Genomic DNA, 20741 nt, shown 5'->3' on the forward strand with positions numbered 1-20741 from the left:
TATAAATGTCAGACTTCAGTGGAGACGTATACCATTTCCCACATCAAAAGCTTGGCATCTGACAGCTGACCAGAAATAATCCATAGGGGATCTTCTCTTTGTTATTAAGGACAGAGGCACACCTCTTGGCAATGATTTGTTTCTTTTTAGAATGGAAATGATCCAGAGGAATTCTTTACCTCTGACCTATGTTAGATTTTGCTTGTTATCACCCTCACAGCAGCACTGGTTTGCTGCTCAAGTATATTCTTTTCTCAAAGAAAAGAAATGGCTTTTTAATATAAGATAAATACAAGATCAGTGGGGTGGGGAGAAACTTGGTTGCTGCCTCTTTTTGTTACTACAGCAAGATCCACCTCTATGTCTGCCAAAAACAGTTTTCAGGGAGTGCTGACACATGCCATATCAGATCAGTTCAGGGCAAACATTCAAATACTGGATTCAGTTGAAATATATTAAAGCATTCAGTGGTTGAAGTCCTAAACAGAAGGAATAAAAGGAAAGAGAAACTGAAAATAGAAAGAAGATATCAACTTTTTCTAAGCTCTTGATCAATTGCTATTTCATAGTCCTGTCAGCTTAAAATGGTTCTGGTCTTTCTCCCTAAAACTTTTAAGAGAATGAGTATTCCTTATGAAAAAAACAACCTACATCTTGCATGACTAAAGAGGAGGGAGTTACACCTCTGTGCAGATTTCATTATACAGCCAATGAAGAGAAGAGGAAGGGGCAGAACAATGAAAAATAACAAGTGTATGTATTTATTTGATACATGCCCAAATTGCCTTCAGTAATGAGAAGATGCTGATTTGCTTTGCTACATGGTCTAGAATATCTGCTGCTTTAAGGTTCAAACAACTCTGCTTTGCAGAGTTTAATGTTGACTGTAAAGCTATACAAATTGCATGATGAAAAAATAATTTCAGCTGCAAACAGAGGCCAGTTTTAAGTTTGACCAAAATATATTCCACCATGATAGCCCAGTTAAAATACCTTAGGTAGGCACAAGTGTTCATTCTGAACCTTTAAGTTAAAGGGTTAAAGAATATAGTTTAAAAATCAGTACTTAAAAGCCACCCAGTGATTTGATCTTTTCTTTCTCTCTTGTCTGTAAGCTACCCTTACATTCCAGATCTTAAAAATCAGGTTTTCAGTATGAAAGCAAGCCCCCTGGCTTTCTGTATACTTGTAGAATATAGACAAATGATTAAAGCACTACCATTTTTCAGTGTTATTCATCAGAACGGTGCTGTAGATGAACCTAGATGCTGCAGAGTGTGAAGTCTGATAAACCACCCACATCCTCAAATAAAACCCACTGCTTCGGTGGCTGCAGCATGATCCTATTCCTCTTCAGGTGTTTGCTGCTTTGGTGAGTTACTCTGCCCCTGATGAAGGCCAGCTGCTCTGGCAACAGGGTGAAAGGAGACTGAGAAGCTATTGGGAAGGAAATTGGCTATGGAGGTTCAAAGCAGAGAAGGATAACAGTAAATTTCTCCTATCTGCATATGTGTATAGCCTATACTGTCAAGAATGAAAGCTAGGTTCACTAGGTTTTAAAATAAGGAACTGTATTTGTCTCTTTATCAGTAATAACCATTTAAGAATGAAAGTATTTCAAGTATGAGAGGACTATTTACTTCCTTATCCAGCCTAGGTATTGTGAGGTGCAATGCATTCCTAGTTCTACATGACTAGGAATGCACTGCAAGTTGAATTTTCACATTCAGGACAAATGCACCTATGTGCCACAGCACACAGCTCCAAATGCTGTGGTAGACTTTATGTCAATAGGTATATGATCTAACAAAAATATGTTAGGGGGGTTACTTCTGTTGCAAGGAGTGCACAAACTGATCAGTTTAGAGTGGATACCTGCAAACAGCACAAGGACTCAGTACTTGGCCAGTAAAAAATCTTTTCTCTTCAGACAATTGAGGGCAGGTGAAATATTTTCAAAACCTGAGGCTACAAGATATTCATATGCCATCTTGATTAAACATATGGAATGCATACTCAAAGAAAAGCCAACTGGAGTCCTAGTTGAGTAATCAAAACACCCAAGCTGAGAGGGGTTAACATGCAAGGATCAGCCCTGAACTTTGAAGTTTTCTGGTCTTCATTCTTCCTAATTAAGACAAGATTTAATAACCAAACCACTGTACAAACTATGTACTTAAAGTCTAGGTTTGTTTCTAATTTTGTTGGGAATTCTCAGTAGATTCCATAGACTCAGTACCCCTGGGAAGTTCACCCAGTCAGGTGGATTGATTTTTCACTTTTATTTGTCATTTTTCTTGGGTGCAACAGCAGTATGTCCACTTTCCCCCTTTTTCTCTTTGGCTCTGCCACACGTACAGATATCGGGTAACCCCCAAACAAAAGAAGACAACTTCAGATGCATGATTAAGATCTTTCAATTACTTAGAGAAGCTCCAGCAAACAGCTTTTGGTAAACTATCTAGTAAGTGCAGAAAAACATTCTCCAGGTAACAGCATTTAATTACTTGCCTATCTTTCATTTTAGAGCAGGGAATGGCATCACATCTGTGGAAGAAACATTAGCTCCTGCAAAGTCTATTTAGATTCTTCTACTCTCTGTTTATTAATGGATGGTTCCTTCTCTTTGCCTTCCCTTACAATAATGTGCACAATTCAGCTCCCTATCTGATGGTAGCAATAGCACATGCTTCTTTTTCTCTTTTTATGGTAATTTTATATTGTCATATAGATAACAAGCTTTCATGTTAAGTGACTTACGAAGTCAGAGGATCACAGGGTGTCAGGGATTGGAAGGGACCTCCAGAGATCATCAAGTCCACCCCCCAAATAATTTTGATAAAAGCCAGTTTAAAACATCTCCATATTATTATTCAATTTTTCACACACAAAAGAAGAGATAAATTTAATCATCTGATTAAGTTCAAGTGGGTTATGTATTTACTAATACTAGTCCACAATGAAAAAGCTTACAGTACAATTCAAAGGCAGCTAAATGGAGAGATAGCTGAAGCTCAAAAGCGCACATTTAAAAGCTGAATAGAAAGCAAGTAATCTTTAAGGAACCATTAACCATTCAACAGGAAACCACCTGTAACTTATACCTCTAAGATGCTTTGAACCCTATGTTGCTACTTCTTGGCATCCTACTGACGCCAAGAACAACAATTTCTCTTTGTAGTGTACTTCAGAAGCTGAAAATGAAGAGCTGTACAAATGTATGCACCAACTATGCATAAAAAAAGATACTCATGCAAGAACCTGTCTACTGTCCATGTGGCCACATGCCACCAATACCTAAACTTCCTTCTGTTTTCAACCTTTATGTTTATTGGAAATTCTTTATTTTGGGAACTCACCTTATTCATGTGGATCTGCTGCTGGTACTGTTTCTGCTTCTCCAAAAATTGTTGATGTTGCTGCTGGATGACCAGCTGGGCTAAAGTACTCTGAGGAAGAGGAGCTGACTGTGTTCGATTCAGTGGCCTGTGACGAGGCAGTTTGTGGGCACCTCTTATGCCAGGTGAGACTCTCTCCTTTGCTGCTAAAGGAGATTGTGGATGAAGAGGAACCGCTCCTGCAAAACAGGGACATTTCACTCCCATGTAAAGGAAACAAACTAATAGCTCTAATATGAGATAAAGCTTTCAGAGAGAAGAGGGGTGTATATTGCAGAACTTTGCACCAGCGCTGATGCAGCAGGACGCGTATCACGTGCCTTGCCACGCTGGGAATGTCAGCAGCTGCAAAAGAATGTGATGAAGTAATCATTTTCTCCTTTCTGTAACCACTGAATTTTTTCACTCTAACAGACTGGAGCAGAGTTGCTGCTCACTGTGACAGAATCACAAAGATGCTGTCCCTTTTTCTCCCTGCTTCCACTATTCCCAGCAGTTAGGATCTATAGTATCTGTGTTGCCACACTTAGTTTAATGCAAATACAAATGTCATTAAAAACATCTTCTGTTATTATTGTGTTGAAGACTTGAACATTACCAGTCACAAGAAGTTTTTGCTGTCTCATTTGTTCCTTCAGTAACAGATGCTGCAAGAGAGCTTGGTGGCTGCTATTTGGCTTTCCCTCCAAAGCAACATGAGGATGAGATGAGGATGGAGGAATGTTCCCTCCATACTGTCCAGCCAAGGCCACTCCTTGTCTGAGTGACTGGGTGTCCCCCTTCTGCTTTTCTTTGAATGATGATGAAGCCTGTCAAAGAACAATGGCACTGGTAACTGCTTTTCATTTGCATTGTCTTACGTAATACTCTATGAATACATATAGAAGAAAAGAACATGCCAGTTAAATGTGAGAAACTGAGTAATGAAACCACTTGAAAAATATCAGTAAGAAAAGCCAAAGCATAAGGAACTGCTAGTTAGAACATTATTAATGAAAAGACAGGACCTATCCTTAAAATTCCTAAAGACCTTTCCACAGCCTCCTGTACAGGAAAAGAGGGGATCAGAGGAAACAGTTTCCATGGCTTTTGGAGCAGGCAAGGCTTAGTTTTTCACATAACTTTCCATCAGATAGCAAGCCAATCAGCAAAACAAAATAATTACCTGTAACAATGGGAAGCTATTACTTTTCCTGGAGCACTCCCTGACTCCCTGAAGGACAGCACAAATACAAGTTTTACCCTTTGCAAAGTGAATTTGTCTTGTTAAACTCATCTACAGGATCATCAAGAGCTGTTATATGTGTGTGGCATTTGGAAGTGCCCTTAGAAATTGCACAGTTATTTATTTAAAGCATTTTTAAGTTCACTCAGCACTGCAATGTACTTTATATTTCTTGTTCTGTGTCTAAAAAATAAAAGAAAGCTCTTAAAGGAGCAGTCAGAGTAACAGTTTTTACAGCAGGAATAATAATGTAACAGAAACAACCATGCTGAGGCTTTTTGATAACCACTCAGGGTATGTCATGGTAAAAGAAAAGTGTCTCTGATAATCAAAATTCCTTAAGATCTAATGAGGCAAACCAAAGGTTTCATTAATATTTTTTGGGTGCATGGTCACTTCACACTTTGCTATCACCCTTCTCTGCAAAACAAACACCAAAGGAAATTTTACATTCAATTTGCAACTGCTTATTCTGGTAACAGAAATAAACATTGCTTGCATAAATCAACCCCTTTGTTTTTTCTAATGCCAAGAGTAACATTTGGTGCTAGCTGGCCACATCAAAAGCTCATACAATTTGAGTGAGAAAATTAAACATATTTTCATTTCCATTTTAATGCTACAAAATCACTTTGAAGTGAGTTACATTTTTTTGTGAAGCAGCTAAGGATTTTTTTTTTATGATATCACCTGGAAAACTAAACATTACTTTTCATGATCACTGCTGAGGGGTCGGACAAGAGGACTGTTGGGGTTTCCTTCTAACCTCATGCAATTTGTGAATCTGTGAGTTCAAGTTTTCTGCCCCTTAAAAAGAATAATTTGCTTATAAGTATCTATGAAAGGCTTCTAGAGAGCTGATGTCAAGCTTACACAATTTTCTTTGCAAAGTTGTGCATCCGATATTAAAATGTTGGCTTGCAGCCATGTATTTTTTTGTGAGAACAGTAAATGCACTGAAAAAGCCATAAAATAACATGATTTTTAACTTCAAACTACATTTAGCACTGGAATTAAGTAGCACATACTACAAACCATAGCTGATTGTATGGATTTTTTTTTACTGTCTTTCTTCTACGCTATGGAAAGTTTTATTCAAACTCCTAGTCTTTCTACCAAGTTACCAACCCAAATTCTAAGGTATTTAAACTGTTAAAATATCCACAGAATTTACTCTCAGATGTATAACACTACCATATGACTTATATCAGTGTCTTTACAATATTTTGCTGGAAATGAGGGAAGTTAAGTTTTGGCCAATGGCAATTTTTTTCAGATATTTTACTGAGCTTCAGATTTTACCTCTAGATTATTGTACCTTGGTCTCTATCTAAAGATCCTTATCCATCACCAAGGGTTTCCATACATGCCACATCTGTGGTTTTGTACATTTCAAGTATTGATTTAATATTAGAAAGTTCTTCACAGAGAGAGTCGTTAGCCATTGGAACGTGCTGCCCAGGGAAGTGGTGGAGTCACCGTCCCTGAAGGTGTTCAAAAAGGGACTGGACATGGCACTTGAAGCCATGGTTTAGTAGTCATGAGGTCTTGGGTGAAAAGTTGGACTTGATGATCTTTGAGGTCTTTTCCAACCTTATTGATTCTATGATTCTGTGATTAGCTCTAAATAAAGGTGACTGCTGCAGACTGAACAGAGGTCATATGAATATTGCTTGGCATTCAAATATTAAGTTGCTCACATATCACTGACTGATTGATTGATATCACACCCCTCAAATAACAAACCTAACTGCAGGAACAGGAAGTATCTAGTGATACTTCCCCTACTGTGCTCCAGCCCAGTTTAGATTGCTACTGGAATTTCATACAAAGTTACAGGTGCTTCACTTTATTAGGCAGGGGTGATCATACAATTCTAACTTTTATACTAAGTGATCTCCACATATACTTCTCACCATGTGTGAAATCTGTTACCTGATCTGCAGACATAAATGCAACGCATGTGGCACATACTTAGCTAAGATCCACACTGGCACTTGCTGATTTGAGATTAACAATGATTACTGCTTTCAAGATGTGCCCTTAAATCATAATGATCAGATGTTTCCCAGTGCAAAGAATGCGCTGTTTCCTACTCTGAATTGCTTACATTCCAAAATGCTAAAAACAGGCAAACAGTCAGAAAGTAGGTTTTGAGGAAGTAAAAGTAGACAGGAAGGCTTGAAACTAGTCACTTACACTGATTGGAGGTTGCACTGCTGGAAGTCCCAAAGTAATGTTGGGCAGAGAAGGGGATGTGTACAGACTCAACAAGTTCACCGACTCATCCTGTATCAAAAGGCGTTGCTGGGAAACCAGATGCTGGAGCAAAGGAGAAAAAACCCCAGATGTATAATTTCTAGGCTTTATATCTTGGCTATTTATCTTCGTTATCCTGGTATATCGTAAACCAGTTTTGTATCACACAGTGGTTGGCGTCCCAGTGGGGTTCCAGATAAAGCACTGTCCCTATGAAAAAACTCCTCAGACTGATTTTCACAAGAAAAAAACTCCTATGTGCCTGGGATTATTTCTTGGTAGTAAATCAAATGTTCACAGGAACCCGAAATCAAGAGGATTCATAGACCATCTCTTGTCATCAGATTAACATCAGTTCTCCTCATCAGCTGGACTTTCACTGCTAGAAATTCAGTGGCAGTTTAGGCCATGAATTAAGGAGTGTATTCAGTCAAATCCAAGATGTCACTAGAGAACTTTAACATGCCTATTTTAACTTTTGTTGTAAGGTATGAAATGCGGTTGCTAACTAGACCATGTATTTTCCTAACCCAATGGCGATACGGAGATGTTTCAGGGGCATTATTTCCTGCCACTGACATGGGAACTTTTGGTAGAAAGTGAGGCACATTGCCACATCTGCCATTCAAACAAATGTACTGCCTGCCACTCTCTACGTGCATACACACAAACCCAGCATCCTATCATTCCCCGATGGTGGGATACCCTGCGCAGCCATCCTAATTCCCTTCAAGTTAAAATCTTTAACACTTCTTTTGAAGCCTTGTGATATAATTTTCAAGGACATGGAATTGTTGATATATTTCTAATTACTGTCAAGTAAAACCAGACATCCTACAAAGATCACCCTCTGTCTTTCCATTCTAGATTCATTGGGAAGAAACATAAAAAGTTACATTACCACAACAGGAATCTTTTTGAAGCCTCTGCCTTTCTGCTTTAACAGTCATGTTTTTCAACATGTGGTCTACTATAGTTGCTTGAATTACATTTTCTGTTTAACTCTTGCTTCCCTCCCAGAACTTTAACACAATAAGAGCTACAAAGGTCTTATTAGACTTAGGAACTCTGGCATGATATGGTCCCCAAGGGAACAACATCCTTGAAAAAGAATACCCTGTGTAACAGTATGACACAGTGACTGCTTTCTTCCCAAACAAAAAGCATATGGGACTCCAATAATAGACCACCTCCAAGAGGGATACTGCACACTCGGGCTTTGACTAAAGTAAATATAATAACTTGTCAAGCATGTTGTGGGGAGCTGTAGATTTTCCCTTGGACAAACCTGGAATATCAATTAACTCTGTAAAATACTTTGTGCTAATACAATGCAACTTCAGACCATCAATGAGAAGTGGTTAGGCACAAAAACACAGGATGTTATTCCAAAACATAACCTTCCTCATACAGTTTGTTTGGAGATATGACCTATCACTGAGACAACAACAGTAGAAGTCTATCTCTGTAATTTTCTTTGGGTACCTAGGGAATGTCAACAGATAGCATACAAAACAAAGAAGCTTCACTTGTGTATTACATTAATTCCTGGCTAGCAGTATCTGGCCTTGATAACATCCACCTCTGACCATCAAGTATGTCAAGACCATGGAGCTATTACTAAGGGAGACTATAAAGATTTAAATGACAAAGGACACTGCAGCAGTTCTAATGTGCAGCAACTGCAGCATCTATACGAAGCCACTCAAAAATGTTTCCTTTTTCAGTTTTCAGTATGCTTCTAATACCTTCTAGCAAACACAACAGTGACAGGGTGTATACCAGTAGAACACATTCCCACACTAAGGTCAGGCATGATTGTTTCATGAGGAAAAATTAATCATATTATGTACCATGGGAGTTAAATGTTGAGAAAAGGAGTTTATTAGTAAGAGCACTCCCATCCAATTTCAAATATCACTGACAATCACTGGTTTCCATTTTGTTAAGTAACCAGCTTAAAAACATACATTCAGGTGATATTACCCTAAGAGTCTGTTAAACATCTTCTCCCAACATAAGTTTAGCAGCCCACCTTCATAGATTAGGGTCCTGTGTATGCTGAGGCAGAATTGCATGACCCCAGCTACAGCACAGTTGACAATACCTTGAAATGGTGGCACAAGTTGGAGATGCCAGCAGTGTCATCTGGCAGCACAACAGCTAAGCCACAGCCCTTATCCTACATGCAGACCTGATCATTTGGATTGGCACCTAAATTACCCCAAAGAGCAACTTGCCCTCCTTGCTTCACTAGGTACTTACTCATAGGGTCCATGGATCCTGCTTCCAGATGCTTAAAATAGCTTGTGAACAGTTACCCTTTCTTAAAGCAGAGTATAACAACAAAATGGAAGAGTAACTGATGATCAGCAAGTAACCATGATTAGTTATGACACTTCTCTTGTGCTGCAGGGATCTGCTCAGAAACAGGAGCCCCTACTTCAGGTGTGCATGCTTTTACACACATTTGTACCTTAGGAGGGGAAGAAGCCTTGGCTTCATTACTTCTTAACTCTGGAGCTATGATAAGGTTGTCATAGCTTTGAATATTCCAAATTACTTACCCTCTTTCTTCTTAAGGCTTTTGAGGTGGGTTTTTTTTTTGGTAATTAATTAGACTCTCTTCACATACATGTGAAGCAAATCTCACTAGCTGGTCACATCCTGGGCTGCATCAAAAGAAAGGAGGTGATTCTCCTTCTCTGTTCTGCTCTGGTGAGACCCCACCTGGAGTATGTCCAGTTCAGGACCCTCTATTACAGGAAGGATCTGGACATGCTGGAGTGTGTACAGAGAAGGGCCACGAGGATGATTAGGGGGTTGGAGCACCTCTCCTATGAGAACAGACTGATAGAGTTGGTGCTATTCAGTCTGGAGAAGAGAAGGCTCTGAGGAGACCTTATTGTGGCCTGCCAGTATCTTAAGGGGGCCTACAAGAAAGCTGGTGAGGGACTTTTTAGATGTCAGGTAATGATAGGATGAGGAGGAATGGAACAAAACTAGAAATGGGTAGATTCAGACTGGATGTTAGGATGAAGTTCTGCACCATGAGGGTGGTGAGACACTGGAACAGGTTGCCCAGGGAGGTGGTAGCAACCTCATCCCTGGAGGTTTTTGAAGGCCAGGATGGATGTGGCCCTGAGCAACTTCATGTAGTGTGAGATGTCCCTGCCAATGGCAGGGTGCATGGAACTAGATGATCCTTGAGGTCCCTTCCAACCCTAACAATTCTATGATGCTATGATTGTAAATCTACACATTTTTCCACTATCCCCTTGTAAAGAGCACCTCAGGTGGCTGAGTACCAGAAATATAATACTGTGGGGTTGCACACATCAAGTACGTGCTTACCTGTCATACAAATGTTCGTATCTCCTGTCTAATTAGCTGATATTCTAGGATATGCTGCTATCCAAAGCACAAATGAAAGAAAATGGTCCAAAGACTGCTTATGCCAATTGGAAACTTCCCATTGCCTTCAATGGCTTTTGACCAGGCTGTGAATGCCTCAAATCAATCATTTCACATGACTAAGGCAGGTTGTCCCTCTGAACCCAAGGGACATGCTGAGCAGGGCCTCTATCCTGCTTGCATTTCTCATGCAAGTAAGATTTAGCCCCAGCACAGCAGGTGACCTGAAAGTGTACAGCACACTGCGAGAGACAAATAGCTACTGCAGTGAACCTTGATGATACTGGAGACAACTGGGCCTCATAAAAACAGCATCTTATTTATACGGTGCAATTAAAATCTTGAGTTTAACTTTCAAGTTTCATATAATGAGACCAGTGTTTTAACAAATGGTACTGGAAGTGCCATTAAGGGAACTGTGATAGTAAAAGATTATCTGCAAAAATGCAGCATTTGCAGCACACTTCTGTTAATTCAGAAAAATGTAAATGTCCACCCACCAGACTGTCTGCTCCAGAGGGTGAACCACTTCAAAGTCTCTCTCTTCAAACAGATATGTCAAAAACACTTTAAAAAGCTGTTTCATTACTGATAATGCTCTAATTCTGTCTATGCACCAGAGTGTAATCATTTACAGTATTGACTCATGCTTTACTGGTAAATGGCTCTCTGTCATAGCAACCTGTTTTCCCCCAGTGAAATGTGTTTTATTTGCTGCCACGAAAGCCGCAGCTCCCCACCCACTCAGATATGAGCACAACACTTTCTGCAAATGTCACAACAGTGATTATGAAACAACAGCAACGATGTGAGTCATGCAGGATTACAGCAAACAAGTGATCTTCTGGGTGATTTTGGAACACTTAGCCTATTATTAGAAACTCCTGTACTTTGTGTATCTGGTGAAAAATTGATTAGAGACATTGCCTTTGAGAGCTGGCAGCTAATGCTAAACTAGAAAAGAGAGACGTAGGAGCCTGGCTGCTGTTAAACTACCAAAGAAAATCCCACCGAAGTCAAAATGCAGCGAAGCTGAGACTTATGGAAGAATGCTTGAGCCCACAGGCCCACAGTAGTAAGAGTCACGTAATTGGAGAGGTAAAGAAATGCCCAACTGGATCCAGAAATGGAAGTCCGTAATTTCAGTTTCTAAGCACACTTCCAGTGAGCTAAGGGACCCAACTCCAGCACACAGAGCTCAGCTTCTAAAGGAACCTTTTAGACTTACTTGAGCATCTGTGATTGTACAACGAGGCTGTAATTTCTGATGTCTGGCACAGCAATGGCAAATGATATGCAGTGTGGTGTTCTACTGATAAAGAGAATATAACTGCTGGTTGTCCCCACAACCCTTCCAAATCTCCCCAAAACAGACATTGCCATCTTGACCAGATTGTATGTCTGTCTGATTGTGGTTCAGGACTGTGAACAAAGGTCCAGAAACAGTAAGATGCAAAGTAACAAGCACCATGTATCAGTTCGAGCCATCATTCCCTTTGTGCTTTATAGTATCCTCAAGTCAATAAAAGATCCAACAGATTTCATGTTTAATACAGCACTGACACCCACATATGGCAAGCTTCTATCTAAAACACTCCCCGTATTAAAATATACCACTAAACTAGGATCTGATCTTAGCCAAATGATGGATCTTACTCTGCATCATTTGAACTTCTTTGCAATCACATACAGGGGGCCTATGAGGCAAGACCACATGTTAGCCATCAATGCAATTTTTTTTCCCTTCTTTTTGGTTACGGGCCAGAGAGAGGCTACTAATCAGTGTGCAGAGGTCACCCACCTGCCCCCTGGATCATAGTTCACACACACAATTAATTCATTATGGGGAAAAGTCACTGCTGGAGATTGAACTGCCCATTCCTGGTTATTTTGAGGTGAATGTCCTGTCACTGACCTGGAGAAATAGCTCCATTAGTTAAAACTCTGTGAAATCACATTTTTTTATGCAAGTTTCCTAACATAAGCAGTCTAAAGCAACAATTAATAGAAAACTTTGCCACCAGAACAGGAATTGCTGTACATACAGGCACTGGATACAGAATATTGCAGAATTTGATTCTCTCTTGCTTCCCTTTATGGTATTGCCATAGCATGACCTCAGACATGTCATCTGTGCTAAATGAGGTTCATCACAACTGATTTACCATCTGCATTCCTGTCTTTATAGGCACGTATGTATGAAACAGAATAAGGAGGAGCTAAGATTCCTTCTGTGTACAATCTTGCTTTATAAAACAGGTATTTGAGCCCCCTGGCATGTCGGTGATCTTGGCAAGAACTTCCCTGGTAAGGAAACTCGGGTACAACAAAATAAAAGGCAGATGTGAAAAAGCATTTATTCACCTAACTCAGATACTGCAATTAAACAAATCTACTTCAGCAGCCATCTGGGACCACCTTAATGAATATGTGCTAGGGTCAACAACGCCTAAATCACTCTTACACGAAAGATTGGTGTTCAGCACCGGGCACTTCTTCAGGTTACCTCAGACGGTAATGTTCTGCACCACAGATGCTTCCATGTTCCTTCCATAGCTCCCTCCCACTCTTCCAGTAGCACTACTGCTGCTTTTGTTTGGACTGCTATTAGCAAAGCGTCTCCTAAAAATGTGCCTCATCTATGATGGCCTTCTGAGCACACGGTCACTTGGTGCCATGGCCGAGTCATGAGGTCTGTGGTGACAGGTTGGACTTGCTGATCTTTGAGGTCTCTTCCAACCTTGGTGATACTGTGATACATAACTCATATATAACATACTCTGATGTCAGCTTGCAGTGTCCTAGTACCCCTGATAATTACATCCTCTGCAATTACTCTGCTTGTGAGTATGATGAAGTTGAAGTTTTAAATGTCTCCAGTCTAGAAACCTGAACAATTATCTACCCAATAAATAAGTCTTACCTCAGCTTGAATGTTAGATGGCAAAACTGAGGTTTCATTTTCTGTCATACCACTGGTTGGGCCATTGCTTGGAGAACTGGGACCTGATCCAGGGGAGCTGCTACTGACTGAGGATTCTGAAATACAGATTAAGCACACATAAATTTCACCCTGGAAAGAAACACATAATCTTGATTAACTGTATACTCTTTATGGCACAGGGAGGTATTCCTGTTGCAAAGTAGCTATTGGTTATGAGATTTACTTCTGTTAAAAAAATTTAATTCATCCTCCACTTCTTTTGGGTTTCATTTTACAGTGATAACAAGGTTTTAGTTCTTTCCCCTTCTGATCAGTCTGCTTCACAAAGGAAGAATTTACTCCTTATTTTTCCCATAAAGATGGTATGATACTCAGTATCAGGTAGAGATACAGACACAGAACTTGTAACGTGCAAAGAGAAAAGTCTTTTCTTTTTAGTTGCAAAGAATCTTGTCTCTGTCAGAGATCAAAATGACAGAGATAGCAGGCTTGCAAAGGTCAGGATAACGAGCCATCAATTCATGAGGCCTTTCTGTTTAGAAAGGAGATGAGCCCACTGTGGACTAATCATTACATCCACAACTAACGATGGCAAGGTTGATAAAATACTCTATAAGCAACTGGAGGCTGTCTCAAGATCATCAGACCTTGTCCTTCTGGATGACTTTAACCTGCCAGACATCTGCTGGGAACTTAGCAGAGAGGAGGCAGTCCAGAAGGTTCTTAGAGTGTATGGAGGACAGTTTCTTGATGCAGCTGTTAAGTGAGCCTACCAGGGGTCAGGCTCTGCCTCACCTGCTGTTCTCAAATAGAGAAGGGCTGGTGGGAGATGTGATGGTAGGAGGCTGTCAAGGGTACTGTGACCATGAGATAGTGGAGTTTTCAATATGCAGGGAAATAAGGAGGAGCAATAACAGAACTCTTACTTTGGACTTCCAGAGGGCAGAGGTGTTTAAGACCAGGCTGGACGAGGCTCTGGCCAGCCTGATCTAGTGTGGGGTGTCCCTGCCCACGGCAAGGAGGTTGGAACTAGGTGGACCCTTCCAACCCTGACTGATACTATGACACTATGATACTACTATGACTCCAGCTTGTTTACACAACTAATTTGGAGAGTACCCTGGGTAGCAGCCCTTAAGAACAAAGGGGTCCAGGATGGTTGGGCCTACTTCAAACAGGAGCTCTTTAAGGCACAGGAACAGGCTCTGCCCATGTGCCAAAAGGTGAGCTGGTGGGGAAGGTTACTGGCCTGGATGGGCAAGCAGCTCTTGAAGGAATTAAAGGAAAAAAAGAGGGTGTATCGCCTTTGGCAAGGCGGGGAGGCAACTCATGATATGTTTAAGGATGTTGTTAGATCATGTAGGAGAAAAATTAGAGAGGCAAAAGCCCAGTTAGAACTTAACCTGGCCACTTCTGTGAAAGACAATAAAAAGCATTTTTATAAATATATTAATGCTAAAAAGAGGGGCAAGAAGAACCTCCACTCCTTATTGGACCTGGAGGGGAGCATTGTAATTAAAGATGAGGAAAAGGCTGAGGTTCTAAATACCTTCTTTGCCTCCATTTTCAATAGTAAGGCAGGAGGACTTCAGGATAACTGTACTCCTGAACTGGCAGATGGAGTCAGGGAGCAGTATAATCCCCCTGAAATCCATGAGGAAGTAGTTAGGGACTTGCTGAGCCACTTGGATCCCCACAAGTCTATGGGACCAGATGGGATCCATCCTAGGGTGCTGAGAGAGCTGGCACATGAGCTGGCCAAGCTGTTCTCCATCGTTTACCACCAGTCCTGGCTCACTGTTACACTGTCTGGTCAGGTAAAATTCTTGCATCCTATTCTCATTAGTTTTCATGGAACAGAAATGCCTTTAAATAAAGGGCTACTTTCAGATAAAATAATGTGGTTTTCTAAAGAAGAAAAAGGCATCAGGTCAAGGTGTTTGATCAAGGAAGTTTGGATTATGAAAGGTGCAAAATGTCATGGAGCTGATATTAATAATTATAATGCAAATCTGTAGGGCTGTCAATTATTGTCAGAGCTAGGAAGAAAACTACCAACAGCCTGTCATTTATTTGCTCTTGTACTTGCTGTTGTAAAGGACTGGTTTCCAAGCTGGTTTTAAAGCATGACTTTCAAATTGAAAATGACATTTTAGTAAGGGGTGGAAAGCTGTAGATTAATGATGTAATTATATGTAATAAAGATGTAATTATACACAGCTATTTATTTTGTATGGTTTTCTTCTCAGCAGCAGATAAAAAAATCCCAACCTTTTGTTTAGCAGACAAGTTTTAATTCCAAAATACTGCTGCTATTCTGCAAACAGTTGCAGCTGATTCTCCATTCTTAATTACCTGTCACCTCGAAGAGTCGCTTCTTGAATGAACTGGCAGTCCCATCCTTCCTCCTGAGCAAAGGACTGCTCCTCCTTTCTGTCACCTTTTGTTTTAACCTTGAACGTACCTTCAGATTGGGCTCTGAAGCTGGAAATTAAGAGGACAGAATAAATCAATACAAATTAAAGTACTGCTTTCACAGAACCATAGAAATATTTACGTTGGAAAAGACCTTCAAGATCATCCAGTCCAACCATTAACCCTACTCTGCCAAGTCCAACATTTAAGCCATATCCCCAAGCACCACATCATCTACATAGCTTTTAAACACATCCAGGCATGGTGACTCAACCACCTCCCTGGCAGCCTCTTGCAATGCCTGACACCTTTGCAGTGAAAATTTTTTTCCTCATGTCCAGCCTAAACCTCCCCTGGTGCAGCTTGAGGCTATTCCCTCTTGTTCTATCACTAGTTACTTGGGAGAAGAGACCAACAGCCACCTCATGACAACCTCCCTTCAGGTAGATGTAGTGAGAAACAACTAGTTGTGCCAGACACCACTGATATTCCTGTAGGACCTCATCTGATACAAGCAGAGCTTGGAGACAAGAGATTTTACTACTCATCTTCCCCAGCCAATCTGCTGCTCCCATTTTAGATTAGAAGCTATGAAAGAGAGGAAGACAGCTGAAATTTTTTTGGATGCCAGTATCTTTCTCATCCCATTTAAACACCGAACTTACCCATCAGTTATTGTTAATATCATGAGTACTAAGAAAAGAATGCAACTTTTATTCTACATGGTTTTTATCTCTCTTGTAGGTAAAAAATTGGCTGGAAATACAGCTTGGAACTTTAAACCTTGTAATTGGACTGTGGTCTGATGATAAAAATAGAGAGAAGCCTCTGCTGGTGCCTTTTCATTTCTCTTAGAAATACAAATTATGACAAGCCTTACTTGCAGAACATTTCTTGGTCAGCAATTTTAGGCCCAGAACTTCAATGTTTTCTGAATAACACATCACGCAACTAGATTTATGACAGTGTCCTAAGAACATTTACACAGAATCTGCTCTGAAAATCAAGACCTAGGATTCCAGTTCCCAGAAAAAAACTAGGATTACATTTAATGCACCTTGGGCAAGTTCCACCTTGCTTTCCTAAATGGACATGGTCTTTTCATATGAAGCCATAAGTGAAGTTCTGCTGTGCTTTTTATTCTGTGGTGTTTTTAGCATGACAAAATATTTCATGTACTCATTTACCTGTTCTAAGTAAACTTTATCAAACAGACTGCTAAGAGCTAATGAAAGATAATTGTGGAACGGAATTTGTTTGTATTTCCCTTTCTGGAACTGAGGCTTGGCTAAGAAATATCTCAAAGCAGAGAGAACTGGAAACTGGTATCTGTTCTCTCTCCTATGCCCCAAGAAGAACCACGAGTTAGCAGAAAAAGAGAGTAAATGAAATCTCCATTCAATTCAGCATTTGTCATGTTGGGGCGTGACCTCAGCCCTGCTCTTCCAATTCTTAGTCCCTGCCCAGCATGCATTATTGAACATCTTTTTCCTGCTGTTCCTCTTCCTCCTTCAGGGAAGGGGGTGTTAGAAATGCTCACACAAGAGCAAAGGGACTGTACCTCCTGCTGTAAGCTGCAGTATCTGTGGTCGCTTGCCTTTGTCACTTACTACATCGCTCTGGGACAAGCACTCCCTTCTATGTGGCCTGTGTGTTGGGTACATTTCAGACCAAGATATGTAGGCTGATACAACACTAGAAATCTTTAATAATAAAAATATTCACAGGAAACTCGTGTTTTATCACTTGTTATCATTATTAAGATCAATGATTCTAGTGATGGAGTACAGTTGAGTTGTTTGCTAAGATGCCATATAAAAAGTGCCAAGATCACACTAGATGTCACCAGGTATGATGATGTTTTGAAGAAAAGTTGCTCACTCTTTTTGCACTTATGGCTATTTTGATTTATAATATTTCATTCATATTAGCTCAAACTGCAACAGAAGGTATCATACACAATTCAAGGAATGGTTGCCTAGCTCCTTGTAGTGACTTATAATTACCTCCACTGAACTAAGAGCTTTGGCTTGAGGTGACGAAGAAAGCAGCAGCTCAGTGCTCTTTCTCATCTTTTAGGGTGACTTCACATAGGAGTAAAGAAGTAACACTGTTAATATGTAAGCTTATGTATAAGCACACATTGATTTAATTGTAATAACCACAATTGCTCAGGTGGAAAAAACAACAACTATTCTATCCTGAAAAACATGCTGGTGAAACATAAACATAAGAGATAGGAAAATGACTTGGTGAAGTCATTATGTCCTATACTCCACTTTGCTTAATATTAGCAATTTGCAGACACCAGCATTGAAGAGTATAGCCTGGGGCCAGATTACTCCCAGTTGAGCTGAAGGGTTTTTTTTACATAGCTTTGCTTCACTGTTTCTTTTTATTAAACACACAGAGATATTTAAGAAGGATAAAAATCCTTTCTGTGCATCAGGAGAGGACATATATATGAAGGGAATGTAAAAGATAATAATGCTCTGCTTTCTGATGGCTCCTGAAACACAGTACTACTTTTGTATCAGAAAAGTGTGTGCCAACTTCAAATCAGCATTTAATGAAGCCAGGCAGGAAATGGGGGATGGGAGAGGGTGCACAGCGGGCAGGTCCTCATCTTGAGGCTAAAGCCATACATAGGAAACCTGAAGAACAGAAAGTGAGCTTTTGTCCAAACCTTGAAAGGCTCTAAAGTGAAAGCATTTCCTTTTCCTCACTGGCAGGCTGGTTTAGAAAAGCTGTGGGGCAGTTGAGGTAAATGACACTAAATTTGGCTACAGCATGAGCAACAGTAGCAAAATTCACATCTTACTGGAGAAAAATAAACTCTTCCTATTGTCTAGGCACCAGCTGTTATTACCAATTGTTTTGAAACAATAAGCTGGACTTCTCTAATGTAATTAGGTCAACGGAAAGAATTAAGAAACAGAGACTTCACAATCTTGAAGTAAGTCTTTGCTGCTACTCTCTATTTCTTTAGCTGTGATCATTTGACTACATGCTATGCTGTACTCCATGCAGGAGTTACTGGTTTTTTCCCTGCCTTACACCTAACAAGTATCAATGAAGGAAAACATAGTTGAGGGGAATCTTTCTTCTTCCACACCAAATTGGATGCCGTTTTTCATACTATTGCACCAGAGACCCATGCACAGATAAACATTATGTGCTTTACAACACACAACCATGACATTCTATGCCTGAGATAAAGTCTAAGTTAGAGGACAAAAGGATGATGTATGCATATAGACCACCAGAGGCACAAGAAAAAAAATGAGATGGTACTAGTTATGATGGTGGTGCTGCCAGCATACCTGTGGCTCATCCTTTGTCAAGTTTCTTTCAAGCACTGTGGAAGTGCCTTTCAAGAAGATACTGAAAGTGGATAATGAGGTAACTTTGAGATCTCTGTTGTGATTTCAAGTGAAACAGGAGGAGCAAAATGTAAGGAAATATGCTGTGAAGAGATCCTCACTTTGTTAGCTCCACCAAATAATGCAATAGGCTCCTGGTCTATGCTGTGGACTTCCAGTCACTGCAGTAATATATATAAGAAAGCAGCAAGGGAGAAGTCAAGTCCCACCATACCACAGCACCAACAAAAACAGCCAAAAGAGGTGTGACTAAGGTTCCAAAGAAGCTAGTGTGAGGGTAGTGGACTAGGGAGAAACTTAGCAGTTCCCCTCTCAGTGATGTAGATAGAATGATTGGCACAAGACAGCCCTGTGCCAATCAGAAAGGATAAATGAGAAAATAATATGTCTTCCTCATTAAAACTGTGAATGCAACCAAAGCTAAGCACAAAGCTAGAGAGACAGAGAACATAGGTCAGGGACCAAAACTGCTTCCAGCTTCCTTAGCTGCTTTATGGAGAGCTGTGAATGAGTTTGTCCTTCTGAAAGATGTGATGTTCTCACAGCCTTTCCTGTTCTGCATGTCTTTCTCACAGACATGAAAATAGTCTGTCCTCTGCTTGTAGTTTCTGGCTTCTGCTCTGGTTTCCTGTAGGCAGTCCCACGCTAGCTATTTCAGCAGCCTCCACATAGCTCAATATATTAGGTATAGACAAGATTTGCAGAGACTTTTTGTTTTCATATATGACTGACTGACATTTGCTGTAGAAGGCCACACACCAATACAAGATCATACTGGACACATGGACATCTTCCCCACTGGCTGACAAACTGGGAGACAGCAGCATGTAGTACAGTTCTGTAGGTTCAACGACATCCAAATTCTGGTGATTTAAGACACCCATTCTGAAAGAGTTCTGAATTAGATTCATGTGACTGAAAGCTATTTACACATGCCCTCTAAACCTCTTCCAAGAACTACATGGACCCGACCGCTGGGTGGTCCCAACGAGGCGGGGAGCACCAGATACAACAGTACAGGATGGAGACACTTTGTTTTTCTGGCTGGTATCACCTAATGTGTTTTCAGCATATACTGAAACTGTTTCCTGTACAACCATTTGCTTTAAGGAGAGTGCTGGTCATATGTGAAACCCTTTAGTCCTTTGCTTTATTTTACTTTTGTAAAAGGTACAAGGCTTTATTTATTCAGACTAAGGTAAATATCCATTCCCTAAATAAAAAAACAGGTTTAGTGAAACACATGGTAAAAGAGCTAATTAGATTAGAGAGGATCTCACAGCCCTTCAGCTCTCTTCAGGCTAAGGAAGCCAATTTAACAAGATTAGCAAATTTTCATTGTTTGACTAAAGAAGGTTCAAAAATGACATATTCCCTGAAGCTGTTTGAAATATCTAACTTTTCCTTGTTATTCATTGCAGTCTGGTTTATTATCCATGCAAACAAGTGTTATCTTTATAGGAATGATTTATTGAGTTAGATGAGGGAATTACTTACTGTAGTGCTTACATTTAGCCAGAGTTAGAGATCTTTCTATTTTTCACGAAAAGCTGATGGGTGCGAGATAGAACCCTTTGATACTCGTTCTGCATGTAATCTGTGAGGCCAAAGAACAAGCCTCTTGATACAATTCTTAGTAACTTCTATTCCTTAGGACAGACACAGCATTTCCGTATTTGCACCATCAGGCTATACAGTGGTTT

General features: G+C 40.2%; 1 protein-coding gene across 3 annotated transcripts in view; it reads right to left on the reverse strand.

Annotated features, from left to right (window-relative positions):
- Nucleotides 1-20741, reverse strand: part of HDAC9 (histone deacetylase 9) — a 546793-nt gene that overhangs the window by 195345 nt on the left and 330707 nt on the right. For all 3 annotated transcript variants that reach the window (XM_068152479.1, XM_068152478.1, XM_068152477.1), the window contains 5 exons: nt 15596-15724; nt 13220-13335; nt 6823-6945; nt 3997-4207; nt 3360-3577 (listed from right to left, as the gene is read on the reverse strand). In XM_068152479.1, the coding sequence (XP_068008580.1) occupies nt 3360-3577; nt 3997-4207; nt 6823-6945; nt 13220-13335; nt 15596-15724 (797 nt within the window). The remainder of the gene's footprint in view (nt 1-3359; nt 3578-3996; nt 4208-6822; nt 6946-13219; nt 13336-15595; nt 15725-20741) is intronic.

Source organism: Melanerpes formicivorus, unplaced genomic scaffold, assembly GCF_026170545.1.
Source record: "Melanerpes formicivorus ecotype bairdi unplaced genomic scaffold, bMelFor1.0.p_v2 SCAF_23, whole genome shotgun sequence".
In the NCBI taxonomy this organism is placed as follows: domain Eukaryota; kingdom Metazoa; phylum Chordata; class Aves; order Piciformes; family Picidae; genus Melanerpes; species Melanerpes formicivorus.